Source organism: Camellia sinensis, chromosome 1 (genome assembly GCF_055761805.1).
Source record: "Camellia sinensis isolate YWXY chromosome 1, ASM5576180v1, whole genome shotgun sequence".
NCBI classification, from domain to species: domain Eukaryota; kingdom Viridiplantae; phylum Streptophyta; class Magnoliopsida; order Ericales; family Theaceae; genus Camellia; species Camellia sinensis.
In genome coordinates this window covers 252697659-252713394 of record NC_138961.1, presented here as the reverse complement: position 1 = coordinate 252713394, position 15736 = coordinate 252697659, and the positions used below count along the sequence as shown (strand labels likewise).

Here is a 15736-nt window from a genome sequence, read left to right as displayed (position 1 = left end):
GGCAAAAGTTATCCGCGACCAATTTTTTTGGTCGCTACTTTGGTCGCCAATTGAGGGTCGGCAAAAGTAATTCGCAACCAAAATTGTGGTTGGTCGGCAAAAGTTGGATTTCGCGACTAAATTTTTGGTCGCTAAATATTTAATTATCGCGACTAATTTATTTTGTCGCCAAAACACTTTGGTCGCGAAAAGTAATATTTTCCCGACCAAAAAGTTTGGTCGCCAATTATCAAATTCAACGACCAAAAATTTTGGTCGCCAATCGTGACATTCCGCGACGAAAATTTGTTTGGTCGCGAATTGTAACATTTCGTGACCAAAAAATTTGGTTGCCAATTGTAACATTCTGCGACCAATATATTTTTGGTCGCCTATTGTGACATTTCGTGACCAAAAAATTTGGTCGCCAATTGTGACATTTTGCAACCAAAATTTGTTTGGTCGCCAATTGTGACATTCTGCGACGAAAATTTGTTTGGTTGCCAATTGTGACATTTCGCGACCAGAAATTATGGTCGCCAATTGTGACATTCTGCGACCAAAATATTTTTTGGTCGCCAATTGTGACATTTCGCGACTAATCAATTGGTCGCCAAAACTATAAAAACATAACCAAATTTTGGTCGCCAATATCCAACAAAATAAACCTGTAATTTATAATAATTCATCCAATTTATTCAATATAATCTGTAAAAAGAAAAAATCATTCAAACCAACAAATAAATTAAATCATCAACATTCAACAAAATATATATATCAACCATTTCTGAACCTGTTTAATTAAAGTCAGCAACTATTATAAGTTTACATCCACAAATAATTCGAAACTACATATTTCATCTAGCATAAAAATTTAACACATAACAAGTACTTGTTATTATGTTTTAAATTTTTATCCATGTACATCAACCCAAAAATATAACTAGTAGTCTACCAAATGTTTTCTATACACACCTATCCAAAAATATAACTAGTAGTGTATCCAAAAATATAACTACTAGTCTACCTAATATTTTCTATATACATCTATACAAAAACATATAATCCTTCCAAAAACTCAAAAAGTGCCAATTTGTCCTGTATAATTTAGCTTTGTGCACGAGTTCATCCATCTGTACCAAAGAAAAAGAGAAATAATGTCAGTTAAAATTGGACAAATAATGAAAAATGTCCATGAAAAGCAAAGGTCACATTAGCAAATTAAAATGACTACCGTTATCAAATTGTAAATAAAACAATAGCATTCTTATGTCTATAGAATAAATTGGATGAGCCACCATTCCAGATCCAATATAGTGCCACACAGCAGAAACCAAACACAGCAACTGAAATTGATCCATATTGTCAATAACTCCTATCTTCCTATCTTTAGTTGGACAAATAATTGGACATATTGTCAATAACTCTATATTGTCAATAACTCATATCTTCCTATCTTCCTATCCATATTGTCAATAAATTGGACAAATAATTCCCTTTACCAAGTTCACCAATTCTCAAAAAATCAGGTGGGTACTAATTTGTACATTTTAACAATTTCGTTCCTATCTTTAGTTGGATGTTGTCAAGATTGCCCCTATTCGTCAAATGATTTTCAACTCTAAAGTTTGACAAATTTTAAGAGTGCCAGACTGGAGCAAAGTTGCAGCACCATAAGAACTTGTCGACTAAAGTTAAGCCTCAACACCACAATATGGTTTTAACTACTTAGCAGAGGTAAATTACGGGTTGTTTAGCAGAAAATTGTTAAAGTCCATACAGCACATTTTTTTCCTATATAAATCATGGCAAGGATTCCAATTTCTTGGATTGGACATTATCATTTTCACAAGTCTACTGACATCATAATAGAATTAAAATATTTGAGAATATTGTGGAGGTATCCATTTCAAGAGGAACAGCAAAACGCACAAGAGAAAATTGAGGATTTCAACAATTGATTTTAGGTACATGGGTAGACGGACTAATAAGCAAGTGGTTTCAGATTTTTCCAGTGCAACCAGCCAAACTGTTTAAGCTTCAAATGCCATACAACAGTTCGACCCATTTATCCAATGGGCTTGCTACCACCTACCCATGAACAGCCTAAGAAAAAAGTCGTTTTCTTTCCTTTTTTTCCCTTTCCTTTTGGGAGGCGGGGGAAGCAATTCGTAACCAATCCAAAAAGAAAGAAAAAGAGGCCATGCCTACCTCCAATTAGTAGACTTGAATCCATTAACGACTGCTTAGGAGGAACTGAGCCTGCTTACCGTTGTTGGGGAAGTTGATTTTCAAAAGAAGTAGGATAATCGACTGGGCCCATTGGAAATTCATTTCGAGAAGCGCCTGGCCTCTTACTTTGTTTGAAGCTCAAAAGTGACTTGCCATCATATATGACAACATGGTTCCAATTATCATATGCTTTCTTCACCAAGGTATCCACATATAACTGCAACAACAAAATTTACAGGTTTCCATAAGCATCACATTCTCTAATTATGAGCTTTATGACAACCTTCCAGGGGTGGTACCAGGAGAAAAGGAAAAAAGAACAACAATTAGTAATAGTAAGCACTCCAATTCTAGTTTGGTTGATTAGTTTGTTTGAAGAAAAAAAACACCCAAAATCACACCTAAACATATTGTAACAAGTCCGCGAAGGGGCCTCGCTACAGTTCGGACTCAATTTTGTTGTCGCGGTTCTTAATCTGAACCAAAGAGTCCAAATCTGGCAAATCGTTTTGAGAAATAGATTTTTGAAAAAGTAGTGCCAAACATGGACTGCTTTGCCAGATACAGAGTCGCCACCTAAATATTTTTAAAATGGGGAAATTTAGGAAACTCTGACTCGGTGCCGAAGGCCACATGTCCGTCATCACCGGAGTTGTCTCGGCTCGGGAGCTTGGGTACGATCGGGGAAGGTCAGCTATGAGCACCCCCTTTCGCCCGGTCCGAAGACCGGCCTCTACTAACCATGATATCCGATTTTGAAAACATTACGTGTTCTTATTCCATTTATTAGCCTAGAATTATTATGTTATGCGCGCAGCAAACAAGTATAGACTAGATTGCCTAATTTGGAAATAAGCATTGCATATCCGTTTGTTTTGGAAAATGTTTTGGATTTGCTACTCGTAAGTAGGCTAAAATGCGGATTTCAACGAGTTTTTCCAACTCAAACAATCCAACCTTCACCCACAGGCATTCAAAACAGTTTATCACATAAGCATCTAGCCATATGGTAAACATGCTGTCATGTTAACATTCACACGCATGCGAGATGCTAAAGCAAAAATACTTACATCGTACTCCGTGCCAAAACAATAAACTAGTTAGCAAACATGCGTGTCCTAGTTCATGTTAAATTGCCTAATGCAACACATACTGGATGCAATTAGATAGGCTCGGCTAACCTAAGCATGGCATATGAAATGCGATCAACTATCACATATTCGATTTGTAAATTGAAGTACAAATGCAGTTAGCGTGATGTACCGAGCCTAATGCATGCAGTACAAATGCATGAATGCACGCATGCATAGCATAAGGTATGCTAAATTAAACATGCCCTAATCTACCATCATAAGCAGGTAAATAAAAGGGAAAAAAGACGTGAGGTTGGAAAACATACACACACTCACGCACACTTATTACATAATTGCCCTCCCTCGGAGGGTACAAATAAATATTACAGTCCCAAATAATAAGCAAATAAAATTATTACAGAATTTCTAATTAATTAAAAGAAAGAATGCAAAAGAAAAAAGAGGGTGGCCGCAGCCTCTCGGGATGCGCAAATGATGCATGCTCGGAACTCGGCTCGCCCGAAAAACCCGTACCGTACCCCTGCCACCTCTGTTTGTACTGCCTTGTCTCTCTAAAAATTGCCAAAGTCCTGGAACAGGTTCCTTAGACACTGCAGAGCACCACCGGCCAGACAGAATTCCCACCGGCACTCTACAATTTCCACCGGCTGTTCTTGGACTCATCGGCACTTCAGTGATTGCCGGTCGGCACTAAATTCTGCCGGTCGGCAGAAACTTCCTGCAGAAGACAGTTTTGACAGCAAACAGAGAACAGATAGTGCATGGCATGGGGTTTTCAGGCACATGTGAGCATGGTCATACATCCTATCATGCTTTGAACTCAAGGAAGTATGACCTTCGATCCTCGAGCCATCAATGGTGCATGATAGCCCAAGGGATCAAATTTGCCACTTGATGTAAGGATGCATGCAACAAACAAAATGAGAACCAAAGCCTTATCAAGTCGGAGTCAAAGGCCTCGGTGACCGAGAATCAAAGCACATTACATCACTTGTAGTATGAATGTTCCTTGATTCTCACGCTTGGTTTGACACCCCAAACCAAGCAATGCAATGCATGTTATGTAAACATGATTCAAATGCAACATGGTGCCAAATATTCAAGTCATGGCAAATGTTATGGAACTATCATGACAAATATGCAATGCTAAGCATGCAAGGTGCAAATGTGATGCAAACATGGACCAATTTACCATAAAGATAGCATGGGACTACACATTTATGAAACAATTATGTAGCAAACATGAGACAAGCATGCAAGAGGGCCTTAAAGTGATAAAGGTGCAGGCCTTAATTCATCTCAAAACAGCACCAAAAAGTGCTCAAAATGATGGGCAAGCTCTCATGTCAACATGCAAGCCAATAGACCCAAGGCTAAGGCACCAAAAGGGTCACTTCATTTCCAACAACAAGACCAAATCATGGCATGGTTTAGACAAGTAAAAACAGAGTTTTTGCAGACAAAATAGGACCCCAAACCCTCCTAACATGGTAGCTAAAATGACTCCAAATGAGTGTATGCACCAAGGCTCAAATGTAGGCATAAAAGGGCACACCCTCAAGGCACAAAAGAGATCATAAATGCAAGCATGCAAACATGATTCTTGGGCTGAAATAGGATCCTAAATGATGCCAAATCATAAGGATGGTCAAACTACACATGCTAGAGGTCAAAATGCTCAAAGCCTACAAGCCAAAACACAAAGAGATGACATCAAACAAGACAAGCATGACTGAAATGGATGTCCAACAGACCTTAAACATGGTAAAACAATGCCAAAATCTTCATGGAACTAAGCCAACACATGCAAGAATCATGGCCTAATCATGAGATGTATTTCTAAGCTAAATGGAGCAATGCAAAGCAAGTACTACAAGCATACAAGGAGGCACAAATCCGGCCAAAAACAGAGGTTACATATGACCTAAAACATCCTAAAATCTTCTGAAATAAGGCTCAAGATGATCAAGCATACGTGCTACCCTTTTAGGCCAAAATGTAAGGAAACAAGACAATGAAGGGAGGGGTGTCCCTCCCCTATGCAAGACTTCAAACCACCTTCTTTACTACTAAAAATACACTGGTTTTCAGTGGTAAAGAGATCAAAACACTGAAGTAAACAAAACCCTACCAAAAAGGCAACAAAAGGGACCAAACAAGGCCTAATAGGGTGAGTTTGCACTCAAAACACAAAACAACCTTAATGAAAGTTCTAAAGCATGAAAATATAAGCCTTTTTTATGTTATACACAAAAGCTAAATCAACAAGCAAGATAGGTAAAAGACTATTGCAAGTTTGGGGAATATAAAGCAAGATGCTCACCCTTGAAGAACCCTTGAAGAACAAATGGTGTAGTCCTCTTCTTTTGATCAAAATCAGTCCAACAACTCAAGAATCAACCCCCCAAGTCTCTCAATCTCGGAGTAAGGTGTAATAGTGTGTGTAATGGTGCAAAAGTAAGGTAAAATCCACCTTTAGGCCAAGGAAACACACACAAAGGAGAAGAGAGAGGGAGATATAGAGATAGAATGTATCTATATCTCTAAGCTCTGGTTTTTGCTTCTAAGTTTCTAACCTAGATCAAAGAGGAAAGCCCTTCCTCTTATAAGACTCCCTCTTGCAAAGCTTATACAACAAGCTTGCTTAGAGGGAGATCCCTCCATACACGTGTATGGAGGGAGGCAGAGTTGGTGCCAGCTATCACAGCTGGCACAAAATATCTCCATAAAGTAGATGAGCAGTGGCCGGCTGCCCAAAAATGTAATTTCGACAAAAAAGAGTGCCGACCGGCAACAAACTATGCCGACCGGCAATAAAATGTGCCGACCGGCAACAAATAGTGCCGGTGGAAGAAAAAGACCAGCCGGTGGCCTCTAGCCACTGCCGGTAGTGTGTGGGGATGCCTTACAAGGCCTTCCCTGCCCCTCCAAGGCAAAACATAAGTGTTCGGTGTGAAACCAGACACTAAACGGTCAAGTTCGGAGATCCTGAGGCAGGGCGCGCGAGCCGGGATTTCCGGGAACTCCAAACGAACACAAATATGGATAATCACCGAGTGTTCAAACGGTAACGTCCAAGTCTTGAGGACGGTCAAAAATGGGGTGTCTACACATATATACCTGCCTGTGATTAACATTTCCAATCAAAGATTAGATTTAAGGATAAGTATTTTACTCAGAACTTGATCAAATATACAATCAACATGTTTACCAACCCGGTCCAAAATTGAACAAACGCTGGCAGCGGAAGGGAGGGGTGTAAAGTGTCTACTGAATTCATGGCATTATTATTTGGTTTCAAGGAAGTGCATTGCCAAAAAAAACGTCTCATACTAACCTTCTGGCTATCAGACAGGGAATCAGATAACAAATATTGTTCACCAGTTATAAGGCCACTTAGCTCATAAATACTGTTAAAGACAACACCAACATTTCTTGTATCATCAGCATAATACACATAAAGCTTCCCACTCATGGCACAAGTCTTAGCATGTTCTATGAGAGCATCCCACATCTTATTTGACATACCACTGCTAAGGATCTACAACCAACAGAGGAGTCAGCAGATAATTATAAAGAATGGATACTCTTATCCAACAACCAAGCATGCACTTACGTCCGTAGTTTTTGAGAGTCTCTGACAACAAGTCGAACAAAGTCTTCAACCGTGAATATTCCTGACTTATTTAGCCTCTTGTGGAATGACCCATCTTTGCCAATCTTCTCCAATCTCCAGACATCATCATTTTAAAGCAGGTGGATAGTGCTTCTTGTATACTGTAAATGAAAAGAAGTCAACAACAATATTCCAAAGACAATCCAGAAAAAATAATTTTAAAAAGGAGTTCAAGAATAAACACTAAGCAGCTTACATTCCCCTCTGTGATCTTTAACAGTGAAAGCTTCTGTCTTTGCCTCACCTACACGTATGCCCTCACAAAAGCCTGAGGCGACCTTCAGGCCAAGCCTGAACTTCCTGCTCCTTATCCAACTTGAGTTATCAGCAAATGTAAGCTCTCCCAGGGTTCCCACACCTTCTTTGAGCGTCATTTGCAGATCCCCAGTCAAAAGTGGTCTCTTTCCTTCACGCTCTTTCATAACATGGCTTTCAAATTCTTCTTCGGTCCAACCCTCATCATCTTCATTGTTGAAATCACCTTCTAGCACAACAACATCAAGTTTTATGGTGGATTCAGGTCCAGAGGTTACAACATGACCTGTATTCATATCAAGTAAAACAATATGGATTGCAGCACCCTGTTCCCCTTCTACTTTTCCTCCAGTGAAAAGGGGAAGAGACAACCTTGACCTGAAGTGCAGCTGCAAGTTTCGTCCATCTGGCCAGAGGCGAATAAAAAGTTGACATAAAAAGTTGACCTTAACTGCAACGTGAAAAGGGGAAGAGACAACCTTGACCTTGCGCGCGCGCACACACACACACACACAAGATGAATAAAAAGTTTTGGGAATCAATAAACATGATGCAGAGGCGAAGTAGGAGATTTACCAAAACGGCCAGACCCCATGAATGGTTCTACTTCATCTGAAACACCACCTTGCTGCTGTTCCTGGATTTTCAGAAAAGAGAGAAGATTTTTGAGTATCAAATCTAAAAACGATACACGAAGCCACATATCTCCTGCTTAACAAAAAAGCAATCAAATGGGCAGACTAGGTGACATAGACTTGGTGACATGCTAATGCTCCGTTTGTTTTGGCAGAAAATATTTTTTTACAAAAAACTTTGTTTCAAAAGATCTTTTCCAAATATGTTTGGTTGCATCCTGTTGAAACTAATGTACTAATGGTTGTATAAGTAGTGGTGGGGGTAGGGGTGGTGGCAGTGGCCGTGGCAGTGGTGAAGGTGATGGTAGTATTAGTGAGACTTTAATCCGGAAAATATTTTTCCCATTTTAAAAGTGGACAACATTTTCCACCCAAACAAACAAACCATAAATAAGAAAGTACAGTCCCCGCTATGATGATAAACAATAATAACAGCCAGCTAAAAAGCTCGATAGAGTAACTAGCAGTCAATTTATCATTTTATCAAACAAAATACCCCAAAGAAGCATAAAATTACAGCAACAGAAGAGCTCTTATCCTCTTTCTGAACATGTCTCCAGAACTTCGTTCACAGAACATTCAGATCGTATCTACTCACAAGTCTTCCAATGTTCTCCTAAATTCAGATCTATGTCAAATTAAAGCTTCAAAAAATATGGAATACTCCCAGGAGACGCAACAAAACATGGGTAGGCATGGAATATGCACATGATGTATCTATGTCGAGACATATTCACTATTTCAGAGATTAACTTTAAATTTTACATCTCAAGTAACAATGAGTAAGTCACTAGAATATGGCACTAGTTTTAATATTAACATATTTTTGGCTACTCTAAATATACATTCGTCAGATATATAACATGCACTTATATACATATATCAGTTTGAAACACATGCATATATGATTAACCAAATGAAAAGGATTACACTATGAAGAGATGATGGTCCAACAATCATAAGTTAATATATGTATTGTGAAGTATACGAGCCAACAGCATCACATGATAGCCATAGACATGCACAGTGAAGGTCTAGCTCTTCTTTTTTCATTTTTTCATATTTTTAACAGGTCTAAGTGTGTTTTATGACAAAAAGCCAAAAGTGTAAGCTAGAGGAGATCTCTCTTACAATGTCTGGTTCCATTTCAGCTGGTTACAGCAATCTATCAAAACAATGTCCAAATATTGTACAAACCAAAAGCTCATTTGTAGGGTCCAAAACAGCTTCTCTACATGTATCATCATAATTTGCATGAACAAAGAACATAAACCATTAATAAAAATCTATGTAATTGTACCTATTAAACAAACAAACATTAATGCCACATTCAATAACCACAACTAGTGTTTCATACCATGAACCTGCCCAGTCTTCTCACAAACAAATACATCTCCAATTTGATAGTAAGTACATGTTTCTCCAGAGCAATCATGGTCCAAGACCACCTTATCAGTCAGGCCTCTGCTGCTTTTCCATATAGACACTTGATCAGTAAGAGTCTTGTCAAGAATAATCCGGTCATCATTCACCTTCAGATATATAAAGAGAGAGGGGGGAAAAAAAGGAATAAATAGTAATTAAGGAAATGCATTTGCTAATTTTCATTGAGACTCATTTGAAGAAGTCAATCCCTATGCATGGTTCATCCAAAAAGGGGATTCATGCATTAGCAAGTTATGGATTAGATTCCAAGGCCTATTGATTTGTACAAACTTTACAAGAAAGAATGAAAGACAGTGATTCCCCAAATACCCTATTAAATCTTAGAAGGCAAAAGTTTCAGCCCAATAGCTACCCCTCTTCACCTGAGAAGGAAGAGGTGTTTGGCTTCTCTTTGCTGCCTGCATTTGGACATAATACTCTTTGAACTCAGCGGGGCAATTCCTAACAAATTCAGCCATGTCCTCTTCATCACGCTGCAAGAAGAAAGTAATTCTTCTAAACCAAATTTTAAACTTAATCTAGCTTTATCAATAGGGGCAACTGTAATAAAATGATATAAACTCAAAATAATAGCAAAGAGGTGGAAACACAAGATTTAGTTGCACAATCTAATGCATGAATTGTTTGTACTTCTGTGACATTGCAATTATTTTGAGTTGATACCATTTTCTTGCAATTCCCCCTCATCAATAAGCATCCAATGTGTCAATTACAAGAGGATAAAATCATCCAAGGAATATCATAGAAGAGATGCAATACAGGAGCTCTGAGTAAGCTCAAAGAGACAAGTTTCTTTAAAGTCAATAACTAATCTTCCTCTCACTTGATAAATTAGAAGAAAAAGAATGAAGAAGAGCCTGGGTATAAAAAATCAACGTCTTATATGGATTTTGGTATGTTCACCAAAAAGCTGTAAGTCGAACCTAAATATACCTAGATCTAAAGCTTTTTCCAAGCACAATCCCGTAATTTTTTTGTAGGGGGTAGCAGACCCCAACGCAGACAGTACCTACAAAAAATTTACAAATGCATTATAGATACGAATGCAAGTTTCTGTTTTAATACACCCATACCAACAAAGTTACATGTGCACAAACCATGTCAGTCTAATGATATTACATTCCCCTACAAGTCCCCCATGGACCCCAACTCACACTCAAGTGACAGACACATATTGGGAGCTCAATCCAAATCACATTTTTCTGTACCACCAGCTCAATTTACACCTTCATTCATAACTTCAATTTGTAGCCAAAGTGTCAACAAAATATACACTTGGGTATTTAGACATGCTTTAACCTCTTTGTTACATGAATTTAGATACAATTATTGAGTACAAGTGTTAGATACAGCGAAAACAATAACCAAAAAGCATTGGCACCGGCACCGGCACCGGCACAAGCAGAAGCACCTTCTTGGGTAGTTTGTTTTTTTCTTTTTATCTTGGACTTCCTATTCTCATTTATCTTGGCTATTTCTCTTTTAAACTCATGTTTGATCAGAAATAGTACCAAACAGAGGACTCAAATAAAACCCTGGGTTCTGTGAGTTACTAGAGGGGGCAGTTGGAGGTTTGGGAGGCTGCCAAAGGTGGTGGCCTGCGGCAGTATGTGGCCAATGCCCTGACCAAGACATCCAAATACATGGAGCATAAGCAATATGCTTTAATATGCTTTGAGAATCATGGCTAAGTGTCTGCATCTAAGAACTCTAAAAACTTTAATCTATTTGTTTTAGAATTTAAAAAAAAAATAATAAGAAAAAGAAGAAGAAGAAGAAGAAGGTACCAAGCTTAGAGCACTGGAATTTTCATTGATTAACGAGGAGCTTGGCTCAGGCTCAATTAGAGCCCTATTCAAGCTTACTTTCATTGATATTCTCACGTTCATCTTTCGAGAAAGGGACATCTTTATAAAGGATCTTGGCCTATCACAAGAATTTATATTAATAAATACACTAATTTTGGGGGCCTTTGCCAACACCAGACGCTTGCTAATGAATATCGCGTATTCCTAGTGAAAGAGAGCCATCTTCATGGGGTCTCAACAATCCCGGTGGCAATGTCCAAAGCGTTGGACCAATAAAAGACATAATTTAAAAGATCATGTCAATTCAGTGTAGAACCAATGCCAACATGACTTCATTAAAATTAAAGAAAATGGAAACAAATTTTAAACAGTATGGTATAAACAAGCATCATTGTCATCCACTTGTAATTAATGTCCAAAGATAATAAATTAGTAAGTATAATCACACATCCTGTAGGATGACAACTATCAGGAGGAAACAAATGACTCATATCAATAACAATATTTATGCACAAGTGGTTACGGTTAAAATGCAAAGTGATTTATGTATGTTGAGTCATTATAGAATTCATTAATAAATGAGTTTTTACTAATTAAATTAACTAATTTGTCAAATTTATTCTTTAGGACAAAAATGCATTATTGGAAAGAAGTTATAAATAATTGAAATATAAATTAAAAAACTAAGAATTAAAATATCTTTTATTCTATGTATAAATAAATAACAAAATAAGTAAGGAACAAAATGGAGAAAGCAAGAAACTTGTATAACCACATTAGGAAAGTACCTGTTTAAATATAGTACTAGTCCCAGACCCACTGTATCCAATTAAAAGAGGTTTTTGAAGGGTTCTCTGCTCAGTGTAGTCAGGCACAGCTCGGCTAACCAGATTATTCACTTGTTCTCCACAAGGATTTGCAGACTTGGAAGGAACATGAAGGGATAGTACAGCACAAACCAGCTTTGTACCAGCCTGAAAGGTAACTACGTTTAACTTAAAAAAAAAAAATAGTGCTGTTTTTTTTTTGGAGTGGTTAGAAAGATGCAGAAGTAGATGGACATCGATACACACCTTACCCCAGATATACCCTCTTGTATTTTTTTGTCCCTCTTCCTGGTATGAACCATCCTCGTTCATGCAAAACTGTGGGTTTCCAGCACATTGGACCCCTGCCAACTACAATGTTCAACACAGTAATATTAGATATATGCATATGGATTAGTTTCAATCTCATCCGTAGTTAGACATACGAACCTGTAACATCCGTAGATTAGTTTCAATCTCAAAATCGAGTTAGTTGAAATCACAAGGATCATATTGACACAAAGGCCAAAGTACAGTGACTATACATAGTAATTTGTCCTAATTTTTTTAGTTATTTAAATGTTTGCCCCCTTAAGTAAAAATTCTGCATCCCCCGTCGTCATTTAAAACATTTAGTTCAAAATCAGTTGACAAAAAATTAAGACGTCTCTTCTGAGTACTATAACTAAATTTAGGTGATGTAGAGAGAATTCTATTGATGTGGACAAGCTTACCAATAACAAACAATAATTTTGTAAACAGAAAATCTAGCAGAAAGAAAACTGACATTATTATTGTGACTGTGGATTCTAGAAAAAGTAACTTTTCTAGCTTCCAAGTTATTACCAGAAAATCTTTTGTAATCATATAGTTGGGGGCAGATGCGATTCAAGCTTATTTGAGATTCAAGGCGAAACATTTAATTAATTACAGTCTTTTATTATTTTTTTATAAGATAATTAAAATTTTAATTTAATCCTTATAATTTTAAAAGAAAATTTTATTTTATTCATTAAATTATCAGTTAAAATCAATATTACCCCACTACAACATATAAAGGTTTTACTCCTTTTGTTTAATGTTTATAATTAAACAGAAGGTGTTAATGTGGTATCAAAATTTCATTTTGCCTCTCAAATTATACTCAAAATATCAATTAGATTCCAAAATATATTAAAAATTAAATTTAAATATCTAATAATAATTTTCATCTAAAAAAGTGAGAAAATAAATTTTAAATAAAAAGACGTAAATATTTGTGTTATTGATCATTCTCCACAAAATTGTTGCTAAGTTCAGCATCAGTGCCCTTGGGTCAATGATATGACCGGATAGATTGTAACCTCGGCTTTGTAGGTTGAGATCTTGAGATATTCATCTTTATTATTATATATCATAACCCAAATCTAGAAAGAAAATATTTCTCTCACAGCATGTGTGGTGTAAATTTTTACCCACACTGTTTTTATTGAAACTAATATGGGAGATAAACTAGCTACAATTGCCAAGAAAGGGAAAGAAGAGAATAGACTAGGAATTTTGGACACGTTTCCCTAAGATTGACTCAATGTAATTTTTATTAGAGAAATGTAACAGACCCATAACTGACACTCCTTAATTCGCCTACAAGGATGTGATGAGGGTGCTGATAAAGAAACTAAGCTTTATTTCATTCATTAACAAACCCAGAGGGTTCTAGTTCATTATATATACATCTGATGCAATGTAACTACTACCTACCTAATCCAACCACACTTTCTTACAGTTAACTAACCATAGTTCTAACAGACAAATAGCTGGATCTGAGAAGGCTGCATTGAGCTGAAGCTGGAGCTGCAGCTGTAGCTGCTGTGTGGATGACTAAGACTGCTGCAATGAGCTGAGGCTGGAGCTGCAGCTAGAGTTGCTCTGTAGCTCTGTAGCTAGGCATGGCTGCTGCTGTGCTACACATGGCTGCTACTATGCTACACATGGCTCAGCTGTAGCTACACATGACTCAGATATCTTATCATTCCCTCTCAAACTTTGGGGACAAGGAAGAACCTGAAGTCTGCCTTGAAGATAGTGAAACCTAGAGATAGAAAGAGGTACTGACATTACTATGGTACTCCATGGCAAACAAGTATTTTGCTCCATCACCACCTAAATTCACCCCTTCCGGCGACATTTAAATTACAACGTCTAAATTTCTCAAAGTTTGGGTTCTAGGTATATAGACAAAACAACGACCCTAATGAAACAGAGTAAATCATTTCAAGAAAAGCTCTAGCTTTACAATTTCACCATCAAAAGAAATCTAAACAAGAAAAACAAGAACTTATCAAATTGCATTCCAAGTATAAAAATAAAAATAAAAAACCCTAATCCTGGTTTGTGTTACAGACTACAGAGCAGTGAACTGAGAAAATTGAAGGGAAGGATGGAAAATTGAGAGAGAAGAGAAAGTGGATTTGAATTTCTTACCAAGGGATGCCTCCAAACACCATAATCTATCAAAGATTTACGTACCCACAATTTTTTTTAATAAAATGCAAATAACGGATCAGATTTCACCATTAACATTATTTTTCTATTCCAGAAGATGGCTCTTATATTTAATTAAGTAAACGAACAAATTCTAAATACATCTACATAATTCAAGAAAACTTAGATGATAATAATAATTTTTAATGCATTTTCATCATCCCAAAAACAAAGGAACAGTACAAATCTGAGTCTGCTTTCTTACCTTAGGCAAAACAATGATAACAAAAAAAAAAAACAAAACATGAACACAAACATTGAGAGGGAGAGGGAGAGACAGACAGAGAATGAGTAAGAGAGGGAGAGAGGATTTATACCTCAATTTGTTTTTAGGCTCAAAACATGAGGCACACTAGCAACAGAATTCCCAAACCCAGGAATTGGGGCCAAAATAACCACTAATCAGACACTAGCATCAAAATTCCCAAACCCAGGATTTGGGGCCAAAATTCCCACTAATCATTAATGATGCCATTTTGGTATTAACAAGACAAGACTAACAAAACAATCTGAAAACCCTACATACACTGATTGATTTTATAAATGGGTTGGTTTCAACAAAAAACGAAGAAATGTTTACCAGGCAATGTCGGTAGAGGATTTCTTGACGGCTAGGCGAGACCAAGCGACGGCCTTACCGGAGCTGGGGGCCTTGATTTGGACAGGTGTAACGACGATGCCGATGAGCTGTACGGAGTTACAAAGCTCCTTCTTCCACTGAAATGCTCTCTTCAGAACAAGAAGAGAATGAGAAAGAGAGGGGAAATCAAAGAGAAAAAGTGGAACAGAGAGAGATAGACAGAGAGACACAGAAGCTTGAAAAATATACCTAGATAACGGTGGCGAAGCGAAGACGGACGGTGGCGCTGACGGTGGAGAGGCGAGGACGACGGACGGCAGCGTTGATGGTGAAGAGGCAAGATGAGTGACGCAACTGGGAGGGTGGGATCGATTAGGCGCGTTTTTGTGAAATATTATAGGGGTTTGATTTGTTTTCCCCTACAAACTGTGTTGGTCGGCTATTTGGACTCTCTGCATTTAACAAACAAAACGACGTCGTTTTGAAATGTGCGACTAAATTGTGATAGTCGCTAAAAGATTTTAATCTCCCTCCCAGTTTTTCACTTTGCCGCCTAAATTTTTGGCGACCAATATTTCAAATTAGTCGCGAAAACTTGCTTTTTAGCGACCAAATTACTCTAGTCGGTGAAAGTATGAACTTTTGCCTACTAATTTTTTCTTAGTAGCTAAATGTGATTTTTTTGCGACCAAAATATTTTTA

At 37.5% G+C, this 15736-nt stretch overlaps 1 protein-coding gene and 1 pseudogene across 5 annotated transcripts; both read right to left on the bottom strand.

Moving 5' to 3' along the window:
* Positions 1–727: 727 nt before the first annotated feature.
* Positions 728–15467, bottom strand: LOC114256237 (F-box protein SKIP31-like). Of its 4 annotated transcripts, XM_082865891.1 has the most exons (6): positions 15284–15467; positions 12199–15183; positions 9680–9790; positions 9229–9338; positions 2191–2428; positions 728–1112 (listed from the first exon to the last, which is right to left on the bottom strand). In XM_082865891.1, the coding sequence occupies exons 2-5, from the start codon at positions 12252–12254 to the stop codon at positions 2394–2396; spliced, it is 312 nt and encodes a 103-aa protein (XP_082722017.1). In that variant the 5' UTR covers positions 12255–15183; positions 15284–15467; the 3' UTR covers positions 728–1112; positions 2191–2393. The 4 variants fall into 4 exon arrangements, with proteins under 4 accessions (XP_082722017.1, XP_082722005.1, XP_082722023.1 ...); XM_082865879.1 differs by lacking the exon at positions 15284–15467 and having other exon boundaries at positions 9229–9403; positions 12199–12635; XM_082865897.1 differs by lacking the exons at positions 12199–15183; positions 15284–15467 and adding an exon at positions 10221–11076 and having other exon boundaries at positions 9229–9403.
* Positions 6412–9120, bottom strand: LOC145789290 (calmodulin-binding protein 60 D-like; annotated as a pseudogene). Its single transcript, XR_014330163.1, has 6 exons — positions 9003–9120; positions 7813–7873; positions 7178–7642; positions 6922–7082; positions 6643–6835; positions 6412–6429 (listed from the first exon to the last, which is right to left on the bottom strand). The product of XR_014330163.1 is annotated as a calmodulin-binding protein 60 D-like (transcript).
* Positions 15468–15736: the final 269 nt, after the last annotated feature.

What these genes read in the sequence shown, in the direction of transcription:
- LOC114256237 (XM_082865879.1), bottom strand. Translation starts at nt 12,264, where the DNA reads ATGAACGAGGATGGTTCATACCAGGAAGAGGGACAAAAAAATACAAGA. An exon ending in AAACACCTCTTCCTTCTCAG is followed by an intron (nt 9,404 to 9,679) that starts GTGAAGAGGGGT and finishes ATATATCTGAAG; the next exon opens with GTGAATGATGACCGGATTAT. An exon ending in GAAGACTGGGCAGGTTCATG is followed by an intron (nt 2,429 to 9,228) that starts GTATGAAACACT and finishes TTGTTGTTGCAG; the next exon opens with TTATATGTGGATACCTTGGT.